Source organism: Panicum virgatum, chromosome 5K (genome assembly GCF_016808335.1).
Source record: "Panicum virgatum strain AP13 chromosome 5K, P.virgatum_v5, whole genome shotgun sequence".
Lineage (NCBI taxonomy): Eukaryota > Viridiplantae > Streptophyta > Magnoliopsida > Poales > Poaceae > Panicum > Panicum virgatum.
In genome coordinates this window covers 61,963,775-61,979,723 of record NC_053140.1, presented here as the reverse complement: position 1 = coordinate 61,979,723, position 15,949 = coordinate 61,963,775, and the positions used below count along the sequence as shown (strand labels likewise).

At 46.1% G+C, this 15,949-nt stretch overlaps 2 protein-coding genes and 1 long non-coding RNA gene across 11 annotated transcripts; 2 read left to right on the top strand and 1 right to left on the bottom strand.

Annotated features, from left to right (window-relative positions):
- The first annotated feature begins 4,162 nt into the window (after positions 1 to 4,162).
- Positions 4,163 to 4,513, top strand: LOC120710342. Its single transcript, XM_039995968.1, has one exon. The coding sequence runs from the start codon at positions 4,163 to 4,165 to the stop codon at positions 4,511 to 4,513; it is 351 nt and encodes a 116-aa protein (XP_039851902.1).
- Positions 4,514 to 10,355: 5,842 nt separating this feature from the next.
- LOC120709375 lies at positions 10,356 to 10,970 on the top strand. Its single transcript, XR_005689655.1, has 2 exons — positions 10,356 to 10,477; positions 10,635 to 10,970. It is a non-coding gene; the product is annotated as an uncharacterized LOC120709375 (long non-coding RNA).
- Positions 10,971 to 12,532: 1,562 nt separating this feature from the next.
- LOC120709374 lies at positions 12,533 to 15,636 on the bottom strand. Of its 9 annotated transcripts, none has more exons than XR_005689651.1 (4): positions 14,707 to 15,624; positions 14,398 to 14,493; positions 13,720 to 13,812; positions 12,533 to 12,806 (listed from the first exon to the last, which is right to left on the bottom strand). XR_005689651.1 is itself a non-coding variant. In XM_039994996.1 (4 exons), the coding sequence occupies exons 1-4, from the start codon at positions 15,227 to 15,229 to the stop codon at positions 13,597 to 13,599; spliced, it is 558 nt and encodes a 185-aa protein (XP_039850930.1). In that variant the 5' UTR covers positions 15,230 to 15,636; the 3' UTR covers positions 12,533 to 13,596. The 9 variants fall into 9 exon arrangements, 3 of the variants coding, with proteins under 3 accessions (XP_039850930.1, XP_039850932.1, XP_039850929.1); XR_005689652.1 differs by having other exon boundaries at positions 14,398 to 14,458; positions 14,707 to 15,623; XR_005689653.1 differs by lacking the exon at positions 14,398 to 14,493 and having other exon boundaries at positions 14,707 to 15,084; positions 15,159 to 15,620.
- Positions 15,637 to 15,949: the final 313 nt, after the last annotated feature.

Below are 15,949 nucleotides of genomic sequence, written 5' to 3'. Positions count from 1 at the left end.
GTCATCAATTTTATTTTGATTTGCATCTAAAGAGAAGGAAGGTGGGCATCCTCCCACCACCTAGAATGGTTATATTTTATATATACTGCCACACACACACACGTGTTTAAAGTCAAATTGTGGCAAAAATGATTGGGTTGCATCGAAATACTGCTAAAAAAATCTCATTAGTAAATAACAAAGTCTCATTACACCAAATAAATCCATATATGGAAGCTATGTGCTTGTCTACAAGATGGTAAAGGAGTCCTTTAGGTTCCACAAATAACCAAGGTTTTACTTCATTTGCTTGAACCAACAATTAAGTGGAAATCATATATGATTTGCGGGCTAACTTGCCCCTGTCCTTTTCTGTATGCCCCCAATTTGCACTCGTACGGCCATGGAGCATCACGCATCGGCTGCAGCATTTTCCTCTACAAATATAGGGCAGGCTGATTGGCATCCTGCTGCAACGGTGGCGAGCAGCATGCCAGGGGTGCCAAATCGTGAGGAACTGAGGACCAACACAGGGTGCTCAAGTAAACATTCAAATGCATGAATGCAGGCAAAAACTGATGACTACAAAATTTCTATACGCCATTAATTACATCCAGCGACGAAACGACCAATGCAGCTTAACTCGCACCTACTGGGTGGCCCACGGTCGACGGTAGGAGTACAAGCATGCATAGGAATGAGTGACAATTTTATATTATATATATACCAAGCGACCCGAGGGCAATTACCAAGGTAATTAAAGAAATGCTGCATGCTACCAATGTGACAGCAGGCAGGGTACTTAATTATATGACACCATCAACTTTTCTTATCAATTTTTACCAACAATATTTGTTTACCAAATTAGTTAAGTAAAATAAAATAAGTAACAATGAATTTTCATCAAATATACTTTATGTTTTCCTGTATACTTATCTATTTATACATACATAATTGGAAAAAGTCCACTTTTGACCCGTCAACTATTGTGTTTGTCCAACTTTGACCCCACAACTACGAAACCGGACACAATGGACACCCGAACTTTCAAAACCAGATCAATTTATACTCTAAGACTGATTTGGGTGATATTGAGCTTACATAGCGGTGGTTTTGACTACTTTGACCATGACATGACAGCTTTTCGCCTACGTGGCAGGGCCAGCGTGGACAAAGGGCCACGTGGGAGGGGACCAAAATTGCAATATGGCCCTTTCTGTCCCTCAGCGTCAAAAGTTGGGGGTTAAAGTTGGACAAACCCAATAGTTGAAGGACCAAAAGTGAACTTTTTTCTAAATAATTATAGAAATGGTGAAAAGTTATACGAACGAAAAGGTCAATAATATCATATATTAAAAATGAAGGCAATACTTATTAGCATAAAGTATGAAGAACTTTTTGGAGAATATGTATTAGCATTTTTAAAAAAGAAAGAAAGAAAAGGATGCCCTGACTGAAAACATGCATAAAGTTCCACTACAGTACTAGTTGCTAGTGAAAACTAGAAGATTTTATGATGACTTGCTTGTAAAATCTAATGCAAGGATTGAGCATGCAGGCATGTGTGAGTGTGACAGTGTGAGACCTACTGAACCGATCCTGCAGCTTGTTCATCTCAGTGGGAAGTGAATGGAAATATATATGGAATGGAATGGAAGGTCTCAATGTCCAATCCAAGTAGCAGCAGCTGTACTGTACTGTATCTAATCTTTTGGAAATTATTAAACTATGTTATCATGGCAATCCAGCTCTCCCAATAATGAATTTCTTTCCGATATAATACTGTTGTCAGTTGCTTAATAATGTTACAGACTGCTGCACTGCATTGGGCCATCCCATGTCTCCTTTCTTTCTTTCGTTGTTTTTTCTATTCTGTTATTTTGCTGTACGGACGCGCGTGCAGCCCTGATCCATGGATTTGAAAGATGATGAATAATGCAGTAGATTTATGGGGGCTGAGGCCAAAAGGGTGAAAGAATATACAGTAAGCATTATTTCGAGATAGAGGTTACATGGTGGAACAGAGCAGAGCACAAGAGAAGAGTGGTGAGGTCGAGCTTGATATCAATATGAGCAGACGACATTATATATGCAAACAACGGCTACTAACCGAACAAGCAAGCAAGAATAATAGTAATGCACATGGCTGATTGACGACCATCCAGGGCCAGGCAGGCCGCAGGCCGAGCTAGGGTAAGAATGGGCATAATTAATTGAGAACCAAACTGAAATAACGAAACAAAAAAAATTAGTTTCCTGTTCGGTTCCAGAAAGTATGAAATCGAAATAATCGAAAAAATTCGATTCCTACTTTCGGGTAACCAAATTAATTGAAAGAACTGAATTACATAAATTTTGCATTTTGTAAGAGTATATTTAGTTTATATGTGATGTATCATACTTCAATTGCTATGTATTTTATATTGTTATTGCTCCCTTTCTAATTATTATTCTCTAAAATAGAGAGTAATGTCTAAATTTTCTATAGAACATTTATGTTTTTCTTATTATCTTAGCTTCCAATAAAAAATTCGGTTAGTTCGGTTAGAACCGAAACCGAACCACAATAACTGAGAACTGAAATATCCGGTTTCTAAAATTTCTTGGAACCAATCTGTTTCTATTTTCTGGGAACCAGATTTTTTAAAAAATTGAGAAACCGAACCGAACTAAGAGCAACTCCAAAAGCTCCCTTAAAATTACCCCAAAACCATATTTAGAGGGAAAAACAAAAAAATCAACCTCCAACAGTTCCCCTGTACTTGCCGCAAAAATACATGCTCCCGTATCCATCCTCTGCTGCCGCGTATATTTGCGTGCGCCTGCTCTTCCCCCAATCGGCCTATCCATCGGCGTCATTCTCGCGCAGTGCACAAATCTGGTGGTCAGATGGACCCTGTGTGGGGAAGTGTGGCCCAACAAGGGGGTCCACGTGATGACGTGGTGAGTTTTAAAATATTGGGAAGTTTTTTATTAGGGATCTGTTGTGGGATGACATAATTTTGAGGAAATGAATTTTTATTAGAGCCCCCAATGAATATTTTGGGGAAGATTTTTTAGAAGACTCTTGGAGTTGCTCTAAATACCCGCCCTAAGATACAATGCAGTAGAACAAGAAGGGCGCGGGAAGGAAGCCTGTGCAGTGCAATCATGTGATGATTCAGGGGGGGACTTGCCTTCAGAGGCAGGTTGGAGTGGGGGACTAGTACCTAGCTCGAAAATGGATCAGAGGGGCAGCAACAACAACAGTAGCTTTCATTTCATCCAACGTTGTGAGTGAACACAAAAAAACAGACGGAATGGAATTTTTTGAGGGGTGTGAAAGAACTGAGGTAAACGTGATTGCCTAGGAGTACTCCGTATCTTGGCATACTGAAACCTTTGTTTGGTTGGCTGGCTCCATGCAACCACTGCACTCCTGCTCTGCTCTGCTCCAAAATCAAAACCAACAAAGGCTGCTGCCTCTGCTTGGACAGTTTGGTCGTCCTTCCCTCGAGATTGCCGCCGCGCTCATGCATCCTACGGCTACGGCAGTCTGTACTTTGATTAGGGGTTATTACCATGGTTTAAATAGATGGCTAAGATATTTAGCGGTAGAGCTGCCGTTACGATGTTTAGCGGACTAATCAGTGTACTACTCTGATTAGTGGTTACTACCATGATTTAAATCACTAGCTAAGGTATTTAGCGGTAGAGTTACCACTACGATATTCAGAGGACTAAGTACCTGTCTTAGTCTGGCTATTTTAAACTTTGGTTACTACTAGCGCTACCGGGAAGGGCAGCACGCCAGCAGCCAATACCAAGTAGCAAGCATGCAAAGCAACACGGGCACAACAGTGAGAGCTCAGCTGCTGCGTCATCGCTTGCTTTGCTAGCCCTACCACCGCCGCGTACTGTGCTACTGTACCTGGCTCAAGGGGGCAGGGAGGCCCCAGGTGCGAGCCATCCATTGTTCTTCCTGACTTGCTTCCCCCGAGCCCATACTCAGATACTGTCCTCTCCTTTTCAGATTCAGCCACTGCTCCCGGCCTCCCTGCTCATTCATTCATTCATTCTCCCCTCACCGATCGCTCGCTCGCTCTATAAATCTAGCTAGAAGAGGGAGGAAGGCCACTGGCCACATCTCTAGCTAGCTCAAGGCATTGAGCAGAGAGCCAGCAGAGAGCACAGGAGGAGGAGGATGGATCCGGCTGGTGGGGACGACAAGTGGAAGCTGTCCAAGAAGGGGCGGAGCAGATCCGGCAGGCCGCACACCATGGATGCCACCGGCAGCAGCACCCTGCTGAGCCGGAGCTACTCCGCCAGCGTGAGCAGCAGCAGGACTTGCGCAGGAGCCACCACCGCCACTAGCAGCAGCAGCTCCTCCTCCTCCTCTTCTTGTCCACAAGCACAACCACAAGGAGGAGGAGCTGGGCAGCAGTGGTCGCGTCTGTCCAAGAAGAAGTGCGTGGAGGCGGTCAAGGAGCACCGGGCGCGCTTCTACATCGTCCGCCGATGCGTCTCCATGCTCGTCTGCTGGCGCGACTACTAGCCGTAATCCTGCAGATAGACCTAGCTAGAGCTGCCGCCTGCTACTAGAAGTAATCCTCCATCTTTATTGTTTTTCTTTCTTTTTTGGCCGATTAATTAATTTGTGTGTGTACATATCTTAAGTAGTATGTATATACTATAGAGGAATCATCCATCCATGCATCCATCCATCCATCCAAGGGGAGCTAGCTAGCTGATGGAGTACATTACATCCATCATCCATCCTTTTGTGTGTGTGTGTGTGTGTGTGTGTGTGTGTGTGTGTGTGTGTGTGTGTGACCCTTTTCTTTCCCCTAAGATTAAGAACGAAACCAAGGGGAAGAAGAAGTTGTTTGTTGATTGTTACTCCGATCCAGTAAGTTAAGCTGACTCAATATTCATTCATTCTTTGTTTGTTTTGTCCCCCGGTCCCCCTTCGGGTGGTACCCACGGCATTGACCAGCTAGCTAGCTGAAGCAGAGATGATGATCGAGGACCGACCAGTCAATATAGCAGAATCTTCAATAGTGATGCATAGGAGCAATATATATCATGGATCGGATCAGAGGCAAAATGTGTTTATTTGGACCAATGCAATGCAATGAGATTGAGAGCTAAACTGATATCGATAGCCAATGCAAGCAGCAACTAGTTAGTGATACTGACTACTGAACGGTGGTCCTTACTTGTAGGCAAGCAGCTACCATCAGTGGCTCAGCCTTACTACTAATAACTAGATGATGATCAATGACAATGATGAATGTTGTTGTTGTTGTACTTGTACAAGAAAGAAATTATGCATCTTCTGCTTGCAGAAACAGGCAGCAGCAATGCAAGCAGAGCAATCGAGCAACACAAGGCGTAGTAGCATTACATTATGGTCCCCGGGTGCCCAAGTGAAGAAAGAAATTAAAGCTAATAAGAGGGCAATTAACAAACAAGATCAGTTGAAGCTAGCAGCATGCATGCCTATTTGTTTGGGGGTATAGTAACTGCATGCTGCATGCTGTTGTAGCAATGCAAACAGCAGCAGAAACTGTTGCATGCGTTGCTTAATCCATCGGAGATCATTCTAATCTTAATTATACTGTAGTTGATGATCATCAGAGAGTATGTATGAAGCATGCAGCTAGCAGGCCATGTGAGGCCGGGCCGACGGCTCCCCATCCCCTCTTTTCATGTCTGATCTGATTGCCACTGACAGACATCGGTCGGATCAGATCCGAGGTGGCTCAGCCTAGTATAACCACATCATCAATCTTTTTTTTTTTAGATGCACATCATCAATCAATTAAGGACGAAGCACTTTGTTGGCCCAGCCCAATTAAGAGCCCGATCCACGGGTGCTTCATCTCTAATAATTAATACTCTTAAAATTATCCAGGCCACGTCCTACTATATCCCGTTTAAAATTAAATTACGAGCCTTGGGTCAAGTACATTATAAATGATTTTATAGGGATTTTTGATGATGTAGAGCAGAGAGTGGGACGGTCGGAGGAGAAAACTTACAATATTGTTATGGTACTTATAATATTTCTTTTTTTATTCCATAAATTAAGGTACACTACTGGAAAAACGCACATTCGTCCGCGGCCGTTAGTACCGGTCACAGCTTTGGCCTGTACTAACGTGCAAATTTAGTATCGGACCAAAGGAACAGTGGCCCTGGGAGCCTATTAGTACCGGCTGGTGGCTCCAGGCGGTACTAAAGTCCGCCACCGACAGGCTCTGGCATCCGCCACTGACAGCTAGTGACAGTTTAGTACCGGCTGGAACCACCAGCCGGTACTAAACTGCCGCGAGGAAATTTAGTACCGGCTGGTGGCTCCAGCCGGTACTAAATGTGGCGCGTTAGTACCGGCTGGAGCCACCAGCCGGTACTAACACTAGATCTCTCCCGAGTTCCTCTCTATCTCCGTTTTATATTTTGAGTCCTTGTCTTCTCTCGAGACTTCCACCGTCTCCCCTTCCTCTTCCTTTCTCCTTCCTATCTCTCTCCTTCTTCCCTTTCTCTAGATCTGCTCTGGCCACCGGGCACCAGCGGGCGCGGACCTGGCTGCTGGCCGGGACGCTAGCGTGCGAGGCCACCGTGGGTGCCGCTGGCACAGGGGCCCGCCGGCCTGGCTGCGGTCATCGCTGGCGCGTTTGTCGGATACCACGATTAGGGACACCCTAATCGGGGTACTAAGATCACTCTAAAAAACGCAAACACATGTTAGGCAACTGGGCCCACGAAGGCCAACGGCCTCCTTCCAAGCTGGAAGAAAGGAAAGGACTCAAAGAACCCAGCATGCGGCCCATTCACATCCCCCCTCGGACCCGCGGGGCGATCTCCGCCTCGCTCGAGGGCTCCCATCGAGACCCTCGACTGCGCCCCGCATCTCCGCCTCGCTCGAGGGTAGCGAATCTACCCTCGAGCAGGCAAACCATCTCCACCTCGCTCGAGGGTAGCGAACCTACCCTCGAGCAGGCAACTCATCTCCGCTTCGCTCGAGGCCATCCCTCGGCGGAGAGGACAAACATCCCTGCCTCTCACCCGCCCGTCGTACGGAGGCATTAAGTGCCAACCACTCCTCCACGACGTCCAGGACAGACGGCGTCAGTGAAAGGACCTTAATCGCGTGATGTCGCCTAGAGGGGGGGTGAATAGGCGTTTAAAATTAATCCTGCAGATTAAAGCACTTAACACAATTGTCAGCAACCAACCGATCAGACCGGTCTGGCAGACCGGTCAAACCGGTACTAGGCTTAGAAACAGGATTCAAACACTCAGACCGGTCAGACCGGTTGAGCAGACCGGTCAGGCCGGTCCTACGCAGAACCTGCACAAAAGTGTTAATCCTCCCCTTTACGAGCTCTAGCACAAATGTAGCTTGGTAAGGTGCTTCTTTAGATGTTTACAAGTGTATTTCTTAACCCTGCACATACAGAAACAACAAAACCAAGTAGATCGAAGCGGAAGCACAAATAAAGCTAGAGTACAAAGTGTGAGGCAAACTAAATGAAGATAATACAAGGAGACACAGAGATTTGTTTCACCGAAGTTCGGATTCACCACGTTCACCACGTGTGAATCCTAGTCTCCGTTGAGGAAGCTTATCGCGACCACAAGGTCAAGCTATCTCCTCCTTTCCACTATTTGACCATGTGCCCTTGTGGCACACCTTTGCTGCTGCAACAAACTTGCCGCTGCTCACCACAAGCTTGGGAGCTAGCCGGCGACGCCTAGCCGTCTAGGAGGCTTCTCCTCCAAGAGTAACAAATGCTTCAATCAAGTTGGCGACGCAACCGCAAGTGCTCAAGCTAGGGCTTATGCTCTCACTGCTCAAATGCTCTCTTAGCAAAAGTTTCACTCAACCCAACTCAAAGGATTCAACTTTAATCACTCAAATCTCACAAAGAGAGGTTGGGGAGGACTTCTCAAGTGCTCTCACGACTCAGAGATGGGTCTGGAAAGTAATGGCATCAGCACCCACGAATGGGTGAGGGTGTGGGGTATAAATACCCCTCTCTCAAAACTAGCCGTTGCTCTGTCAGACTTAGACCGGTCAGACCGGTCCCCCAGACCGGTCAGACCGGTCAGTTCAAATTAACTAGCCGTTGGACCCCGACCGGTCAGATCGGTCGGCTGGACCGGTCAGACCGGTCCAAGTAGGTTTTCTGCTCCCAAGTGTTTCTTTCTGAATTTTCTCACATGAGATAGCTATGAGCACTTTTGGTAATGTCAAACTAATGATGTTGCATCCCTCTTGATAGTACGACATCCTATACTCAAGTTCACATAAAATGACATACAAAATACTTGAGCTTTCATGTCTTGATCAAGCCGAACTTCTTCAATCAATATCTTGAGGTTGTCAACATCCTTAATTTCAGTGAGCATGCCTGCTTGAGCTAGTGACTTTGGATCTTCCTTCATATAAGAATGAAATCCATCTTTGATTCACAAGTCACTCCCATTTTCCAAATAATGACACTCTTCAACATAGAGCTCTCCATGACTCTAGGATCTCCAGTATTTTGACCCGTATCGGTTTCCTTGCTCCCCCCAAGCCAACGCTTGCGTAGCCTCTTGAAACACGCCTCTCGGTCCTCTACCTTTATCCTAGCCGTCCATCTTGAACTCATATTGATTTGTGTCATGCATGAAATCTTCGTTGTCAATTTGAATTCTCAATTCAATCTTATATACAAGCCTTCTAATTTGAGATAACATATGCACATCACCTCATGTCTCATTCACTTTTCTCTTGCTTGCTTCCCTTGTACAATAATATTCATCTCATGCGACAAGTCTTTCCAATTTGAGACTATGCAACATATTGTGTCTCATTTTCATAACCTTTACTTGTCATACGAATTTTATCATAAGTCGAATAAGCCTTTAATAGATATTTGAGCCTTCATGTCAATCATGAATACTTGCTCACAATCTTCTTTTTTCTTGTTTTGCTTGTCATATACATCCGAAACAAGCCTTCGCATATTAGAGCCTTTATATCAACCATGAACACCTTGCTCTATTTCCTTTTACAACTTTTGCTTGCCACTTTGAGTCCCACAAGAACTAACAAGCTTCAACACAATATTAGAGCCTTGATACTACACATGAATGCCTTGCTCTTCCATTTTTCTTTCTCATTCTAGCTTGTCACATATAATGATTGTCAATGGGACATACACATCTGCTTGTAATACATGAGCTATATCATTCCACAAATTAAATACCTGCTCATAATCTCATGCAAACAAGTTAGTCCTTTAATCGTATTGTCAATCAATACACCAAAACCCACTAGGGGCCTAGATGCTCTTTCAGTCAGACAGCCATTCCCCACAGTGGCTGTGACCGGAGTCCCGTCCGCCAACTCCGGTCACTGCTCCGCCATCCCGGACGCTGTGACAGCACTGTGGGACCTGCGACGCGGGACGGGACGGGCTCGGTACTGCTCCCGTTACTATTCTGCCAACTCCGGCTGACCGGACTCCACCTCACCACACGTATGGCCCCGGACCCGCTCCCTGCTTGGGAAGGGGTCCGGCGTCACCACGTGCACCTCAAGGGGGGACGCTCAGCACATGCAGCCGGAGCCCCGGACCTCCCCCCTCGAGGGGTCCGGGACCTCCACGTGTCTCCCGGACCTCCTTAGTGCACACGCTAGCACTCTGTCCAGGGGGTCCGGGACCGCCACATGCCCCTGCCACCGCTGGTGCACGTGTATATGCAAGACCCTGACCTGCAGGGCCCATGGAGCGCCAGCACGCCACATCTGGAGGACTGTACACCCTACAGCGACGACCACGCCGCCTGCTGGGGCTGGCAGGACGCCGGCGCGATCTCCGCAAGACCAAGGACGATATCCATGATGACTGCCACACCCAACGCTATGCCCCACAGTGTACTTTCTATAGTATTCGACCACTGCACCCCCGCGATTCGGGGGAAAACGACGACTTCCACGTTCCCCTGCGCATGTACACCGTCCCTCCTTGTGACTATAAAAGGAGGAGGCGGCTTCCTTTAAGGGGGACGTTCGGGACATTCTGAACATTCAGGACAACGTTGCGATCATCGCCACACTCTCAGCACCACTGAGCACCCGCCTCAGTCGACTTCTCCTCTAGCAGAGACCTGGGAGCTTCCCTCCCTCTCTCGCCACGCCTGTATCCCCCTACTACAGGCACCACCGGTGCAAGATAATACAGTGCCCTCGCACACCCCCTCGCTGGACGTACGGCCCCGCGGCCAGAACCAGGATAAACTCGTGCGTTACTGTGTTGCCTCTTGCATCAACATCTGGGACGAGAAAACACGCAGCATTCACTTGTTGAGATCCGGACCCCCGGGTCGGGACACCGACACGTTGGGGCGCGGCCTCCCAGTGTCGGAGCCAGGCCGGGCCACCAAACTGCGGTGGAGAGCGCAGGAGCCCGACCTCCCAGCTTGGAGCGGGGCTGGGCCACCCCGGCAGTGCAGCGCGCAGGTAACTGAGCTGCTTTTCTTTTCGTTTCTTGATGCTTGGATTGGGGAACTGAGCGGAATGGGTGGCTCCTTGTTTCCCTGCTACTTTGGCTGGTGTTTGGTCTTTTTTTTTTTGCTTATGTGGTTATAATCAGCGATTTTCTTGAAATCCCTTTCAGAATAACTTGGACGGAGATCATGGATTGTGCATCCAGTGCAGCCACTCCTATGTGTCTTGATGCCTCTTGTGAGCATGAATGAACAGTCAGCCAAGAAGCAGCAGAAGAGGAAGAGGGCCTTCTTTGAATTGGATATTGGGGATAAAGAATCTATATCCGCTGAATTGCAGCGAGAAATGAAATCTTGTGAGCATTTTGTGATTCTTTTGTAGTCTTGTGAAAACAATGAAATGAAATGTCGTAATTGTTGTGTAGTCTTGTGATCCTTGTGACTTGTCAAATAAGATCTTGATTCTTGTGTAATGAAATCTTGTGATTGTTGTGACTCTTGTAAAATGTGATTATGTGATTCTGAAATTTGTGATGCACTGCACTATGAAATGAAAAAGGAAAGAAAATGAGAAAAGAAAAGGAAAAGAAACAAAACCACGAACGCGGTAGGGACAAAGGGATCTAGTACCGGTCGCTGTTACCGACCGGTACTAATGGATCCCTTTAGTACCGGGTGTTTTGGCCGGTACTAAATGTAGGGGCATTTAATACCGCCCAAGCGGTACCGGGCGCCCAACCAGTACTAACCGGGGGTTCTGGCCCGGTACTAATATGTATTTCTCTAGCTGTGGTATATATATGGTACTACTATAAAAGACAATCTATTGTATATTTGTTAAGTCGTCTGATCTTAAGATAATGTGTCATTGCATAAGACCGCCATTAGACGTGTCCAATGTACTTCCCGCTTATTGGTTTCATTAGGACAAGCAAAGCATTTGACCAATCCCTACTAGTAAATAAATTACTCTTATAATTTTTCAGGATTTATTCGTTACAAGGGATCCCATGGCGATGGCATGACGCCAAGGTGTGGTGCCTGGTGATCCTGCCCGTCTTCACCTTCCGCGCGCACGGGGTGTCACCTTACTTGTACCGTTGGAGCAAACCCTTCCTCGTGCTGAGCATGCAGTTCGCCGCCGGCGTGTTCCTGAGCACGACGCTGATGCACTTCCTCGCCGACTCAGCCAGCACCTCCCACGGGCTCGCCGGCAAGAATAACCATGGGCATGGGGCCTCTAGTGACGACATATGGTGGCCTACTCGATCGGTGGCGTGTCGAGCCCCGTGGGCATGGGGCTACGCCACGGCGGACTGGAGCTATATGCCCTCGCCATGAGTTTGGCGGCGGGGGTGTTGGCATACGTGGCCAACAACCACCTCATCACCAAGGGGTGCCGCACCTGGAAGCCCGGATGCAGATTCATTGCATTATTCTCCATGACATTGAGTCACTGACGTATGTGGATCCCACGGATCAATGACTCAATGTCACAGGAATGTCACCGTAACAATGTCACTAGATCTCAATCGCCGGTGCTCCTAGGCGTCGCCGTCATGATCGTCATCATGATCTGGGACTAGCGTGCATATATATATATATATATATATATATATATATATGACAGGGCTAATCTCTACCCTGGGTAAGGAATAGTTATTCCATACCCGACCCCCCTCCGACGCAGAGCGACCGCGCGCTGGCGCGCGCACCACACCACCTCACGCTCGCTTCTCTGGCCCTCTTTTATTCAGGCCCACCGACGGAGGCCAGTTTGACCGAGAACCGTCTCTCCGGAGCGCCGAGAGAAACAACCACCAAATCCTAGCACGACACGCACGCCCACAACGTTTTACTCTCTCAGGGCTGCATGCAAGGCTGATGTCAGCCATATACAAGAAGCCACGAATCAGTTACCGGGGAAGGAAACAAAATACGTTGCCGCAAGCAAGCGTGCGAATGAAAAATTGATTCTTCTTTTCGAAAAAAATTAATTATTCTTTATTACATCCATGGTCTGTTGCACGTGGAACAAGAACAACAATCAAGATCTTCTGTCACCAAATTCACAAGCACAAACAAATAAGGTTATATCGTAATGTTTCTTCAACACATGATGATTAACTTTTATGGTCAAGTATCCAACATTGTACTTGAGATTTCAGATTTCACGGCAACACCTTGATTACATTGCTTTACAGGTACAAAGTTTCCAATAGGTAGTTCTGCAATCAGTACATTTGTACATAAATTTTTGTAGTTGCATCTGAGGTCATGTAGAACTTCAATTAAGATTGTTCCTGCAGCTGCAAGTGGAGGATTCATCCAGACGACCAGACCTGCAGAACCATCCAAGCAAAATTATTGCTACTCATCCTTAAGACTGAAAAGGGTCAAAGACTCAAATTGTTATCCAAACACAGGATAGAGAGAGAAAAGAAATATAGAAAAATGGCGTGAGTGCAACCATTAAAAAAATGCTAGCTTCTACAATGACACATGCACCGAACACCATCTTCTTTGCTAATGTGCAAACTGAAGATAACTAATTTGTTTTTATAAAAATGAGATGATTTAGCTTAGATAGTAACTCTCCATGGTAGCCAAGTTAACTATTAGCCAGCATCTAGAAATGCAGGATGATGACATAGTTTAGATCAAATCTCATATTTTATAGGCAACAGATGCAGGAGAATAAGGCACCAAATTTTAAGTGTGAAGAGTCAAAAAAATGCACAGAATAAGGAATATGCTCCTGCTGCTGTTAGTGCTTGATGTAGAATGAGGAAATGAACACCTTTTCTTCTAAAGCTTCAGGTTCAGAATCCCAAACAACTCTCTAGTCTCTACTGATTTCGCCAATCCAACATATTTCAAATGCATGTTTTACCACAAAGCCATCAATTTTTTAAGACATTACGCCATCAATTAATATAGCTAATCATGAATTATTCGTTGCACAGATCCAACACAAACCTAAGCCTAAAGGTCAATATACACAGTTTAAAAGAGATAATGAAATGATTTCAGGAAACTAACCAAAGGCTAGTTCATTTAGCAAATAATAGAATTGACAATCTGATCCACCCTTTACTGCAAAACTTAAAATGCTAATTTATAAAAAAAATATTAATTCCATGAAAAGAGTAGTTTGCAGAACATATCTAACACAAGAGCCAAGACAAAATGAATGGGAACTGAAGATAGATTGATGACTATGGTGCCAAAATGAATTAGCAGGCAGGAACTTACAAGACTGTCTGAAAGTTTTGCTGGAAAGATGTCCTTGGGATCAGCACCTGTGTTGAGGTCAGAGCCAGTAGAGGTTGAGGGCTTCACAGCACACTGTCAATAACTCGAGTGTGTTCAATGGAGCATCTCAGAAAGAAATTCAGGAACTTGAACTCACATTTGAGCACTCATATATGAACAAAAGTATTTCCATCTCAGAACAAAATCATATTGTGTATCTGAACTCAAATCGGTACTCATACATAAACAAATAAAGTCGTCAATCCATTTTTTAAAAGGACATAAAGCTTAGTTATCTGAATAGGTATTCCCCCACCAACACCCTGTCAGGAAATCAAATAGTTGTAGTAAATTGCTTGGTTCTGGAGACAATCAACAGCAGAACAGAAAGGTATGCATGAAAATTCATGAAATATGAACTCATGAATTTACTATAACATTCAGGTTCTGATGTAATTGATATTTTAGCTTCATGCTACTTTGAACCCAAATCCGGATAAACCACTGACAGCTGTAGACTGTGGTGAGATCGACATAATTACAAATGCTAGTATATTACATGGGTAATTTACCACGGTGTAGCATCAATGAAGGTCTAGTAAATTACAAGAACTATATACTATGCATCCTGTTGATTAACTGTAAGAGCAATAAAGTATTCAAAGATTTATTTGGTACCTAAAATCTGTGCGACCTAGTGCATGAAGGTTATCTGTTCCACAAAGCCTTCATTCTACATCTGAAAAACCAGACTACTTCAAGGATCTACAAAGCCTGAGTGATTTTTTGGACAAATTTACCGTAAGAGAACTGTGATTTTTATGTAGCTGGAAAAACACAAGTATTAAATTATAATGCATTTGCAAGAGTGAAAGGACACTGAAGGCATAGTGATCTGAACAGACAAAATATATTTCCATAGCACCTATAGGGGAATCATGAACCTCAAAGGTTTATGGCTGGATGCAGCTATTTGCGGCAGCTTACCGTACTACCGTAGGATCCTGCCTCCTCTTCGGGGATGCTGATTGACGGGGCCACCAGTACGAAATACGGCCACTGCAACGCAGCAATGACGCCCTAGGTGGATGGATGCCGCCAGCCGACACAGGGGAACAGATTCGAGGTCGCCGTTGAGATCGGAAGGTGGTCGCATCCGCGAGAGATTTGGACCTTTCCTGATGGCGATTGAAGGCAAGGACACTCCGCTCCGATCTGCACCCAAAAAATTAAATTGGGAACGAATTAATCAAGATCAAATGAGTAGACACGGGATCTTCTCTCAATCATATCTGGAATTGTGCCAAGGCATACTGCTCCGTATGGTAGCCTCCACTCAATTTGGAGCCAGCTGCAAAAGGGGATCTGGGGGTTTTCGAGGTGAACACATGAGCAGAATAGTAGCAGGACGAGGAGAGTGTAGCAGGGAGCTGCCAGACCTGCTGCCCTCCTCCAATACACTCGAGATCCAGCCATGGGTTTGGCTGATGAAGCACCGCCATACCGCCATGCGCGAGGGGAGACGGATCAGCACACGAGAACTAGCGGAGCTGTGGACGCCACAAGAACCACTTGTGGAGGGGACAACGATGGCCAAGGTGGAGCCATGGCGCCGCACCCAGAAAGAGCTCTGCGGGTCAGAGGAGAATCTCCTGAGGGCGACGGCGATGGGATGACGGTGTCGCGGAGCGGCGTGGGGAGGAGGGGAGCGGCGTCGGGAGGAGTGAACGCCGTTGGAGGAGGAGAGCGGCTTCGAGAGGAGGGTGCGGCGTCAGGAACGAGAGGAGCAAGCGCCGTCGGGAACAGAAACCGATCTGCTGGCGAGCGGCGACCTGTGTGTGGGTGGGTGGGGTAGAACCGCCAAGAGGTGAGGCGCGATGCAGACAAAAACCGCGAAAGAAAGAACCGGCCGCCCCGGGAGTCGAGCGCGCGGGTCGGGATGGGCGCTGGCTGCCTCGGGTATGAAATAAACTATTTCATACCCAAGGGTGTTAAATAGACCTATATATATATATATGTATAGCAATACCTCCATGCATCATTTTTATTATTTCTTGTTACATTTGTGAGTGTGAATGAATAAGAGCATCATCAGTCCAGTTCATTTGAGACTGTTGTTTGTGCATGTTACCCTTGGTCTCTCTCGTTCGTTCCAGTGGTTTTCATCTTCTTGTTTCCAACCAACTCTGTTCTGGTCCATATATTATACCCTTTGTAAAAACGAAAAAAA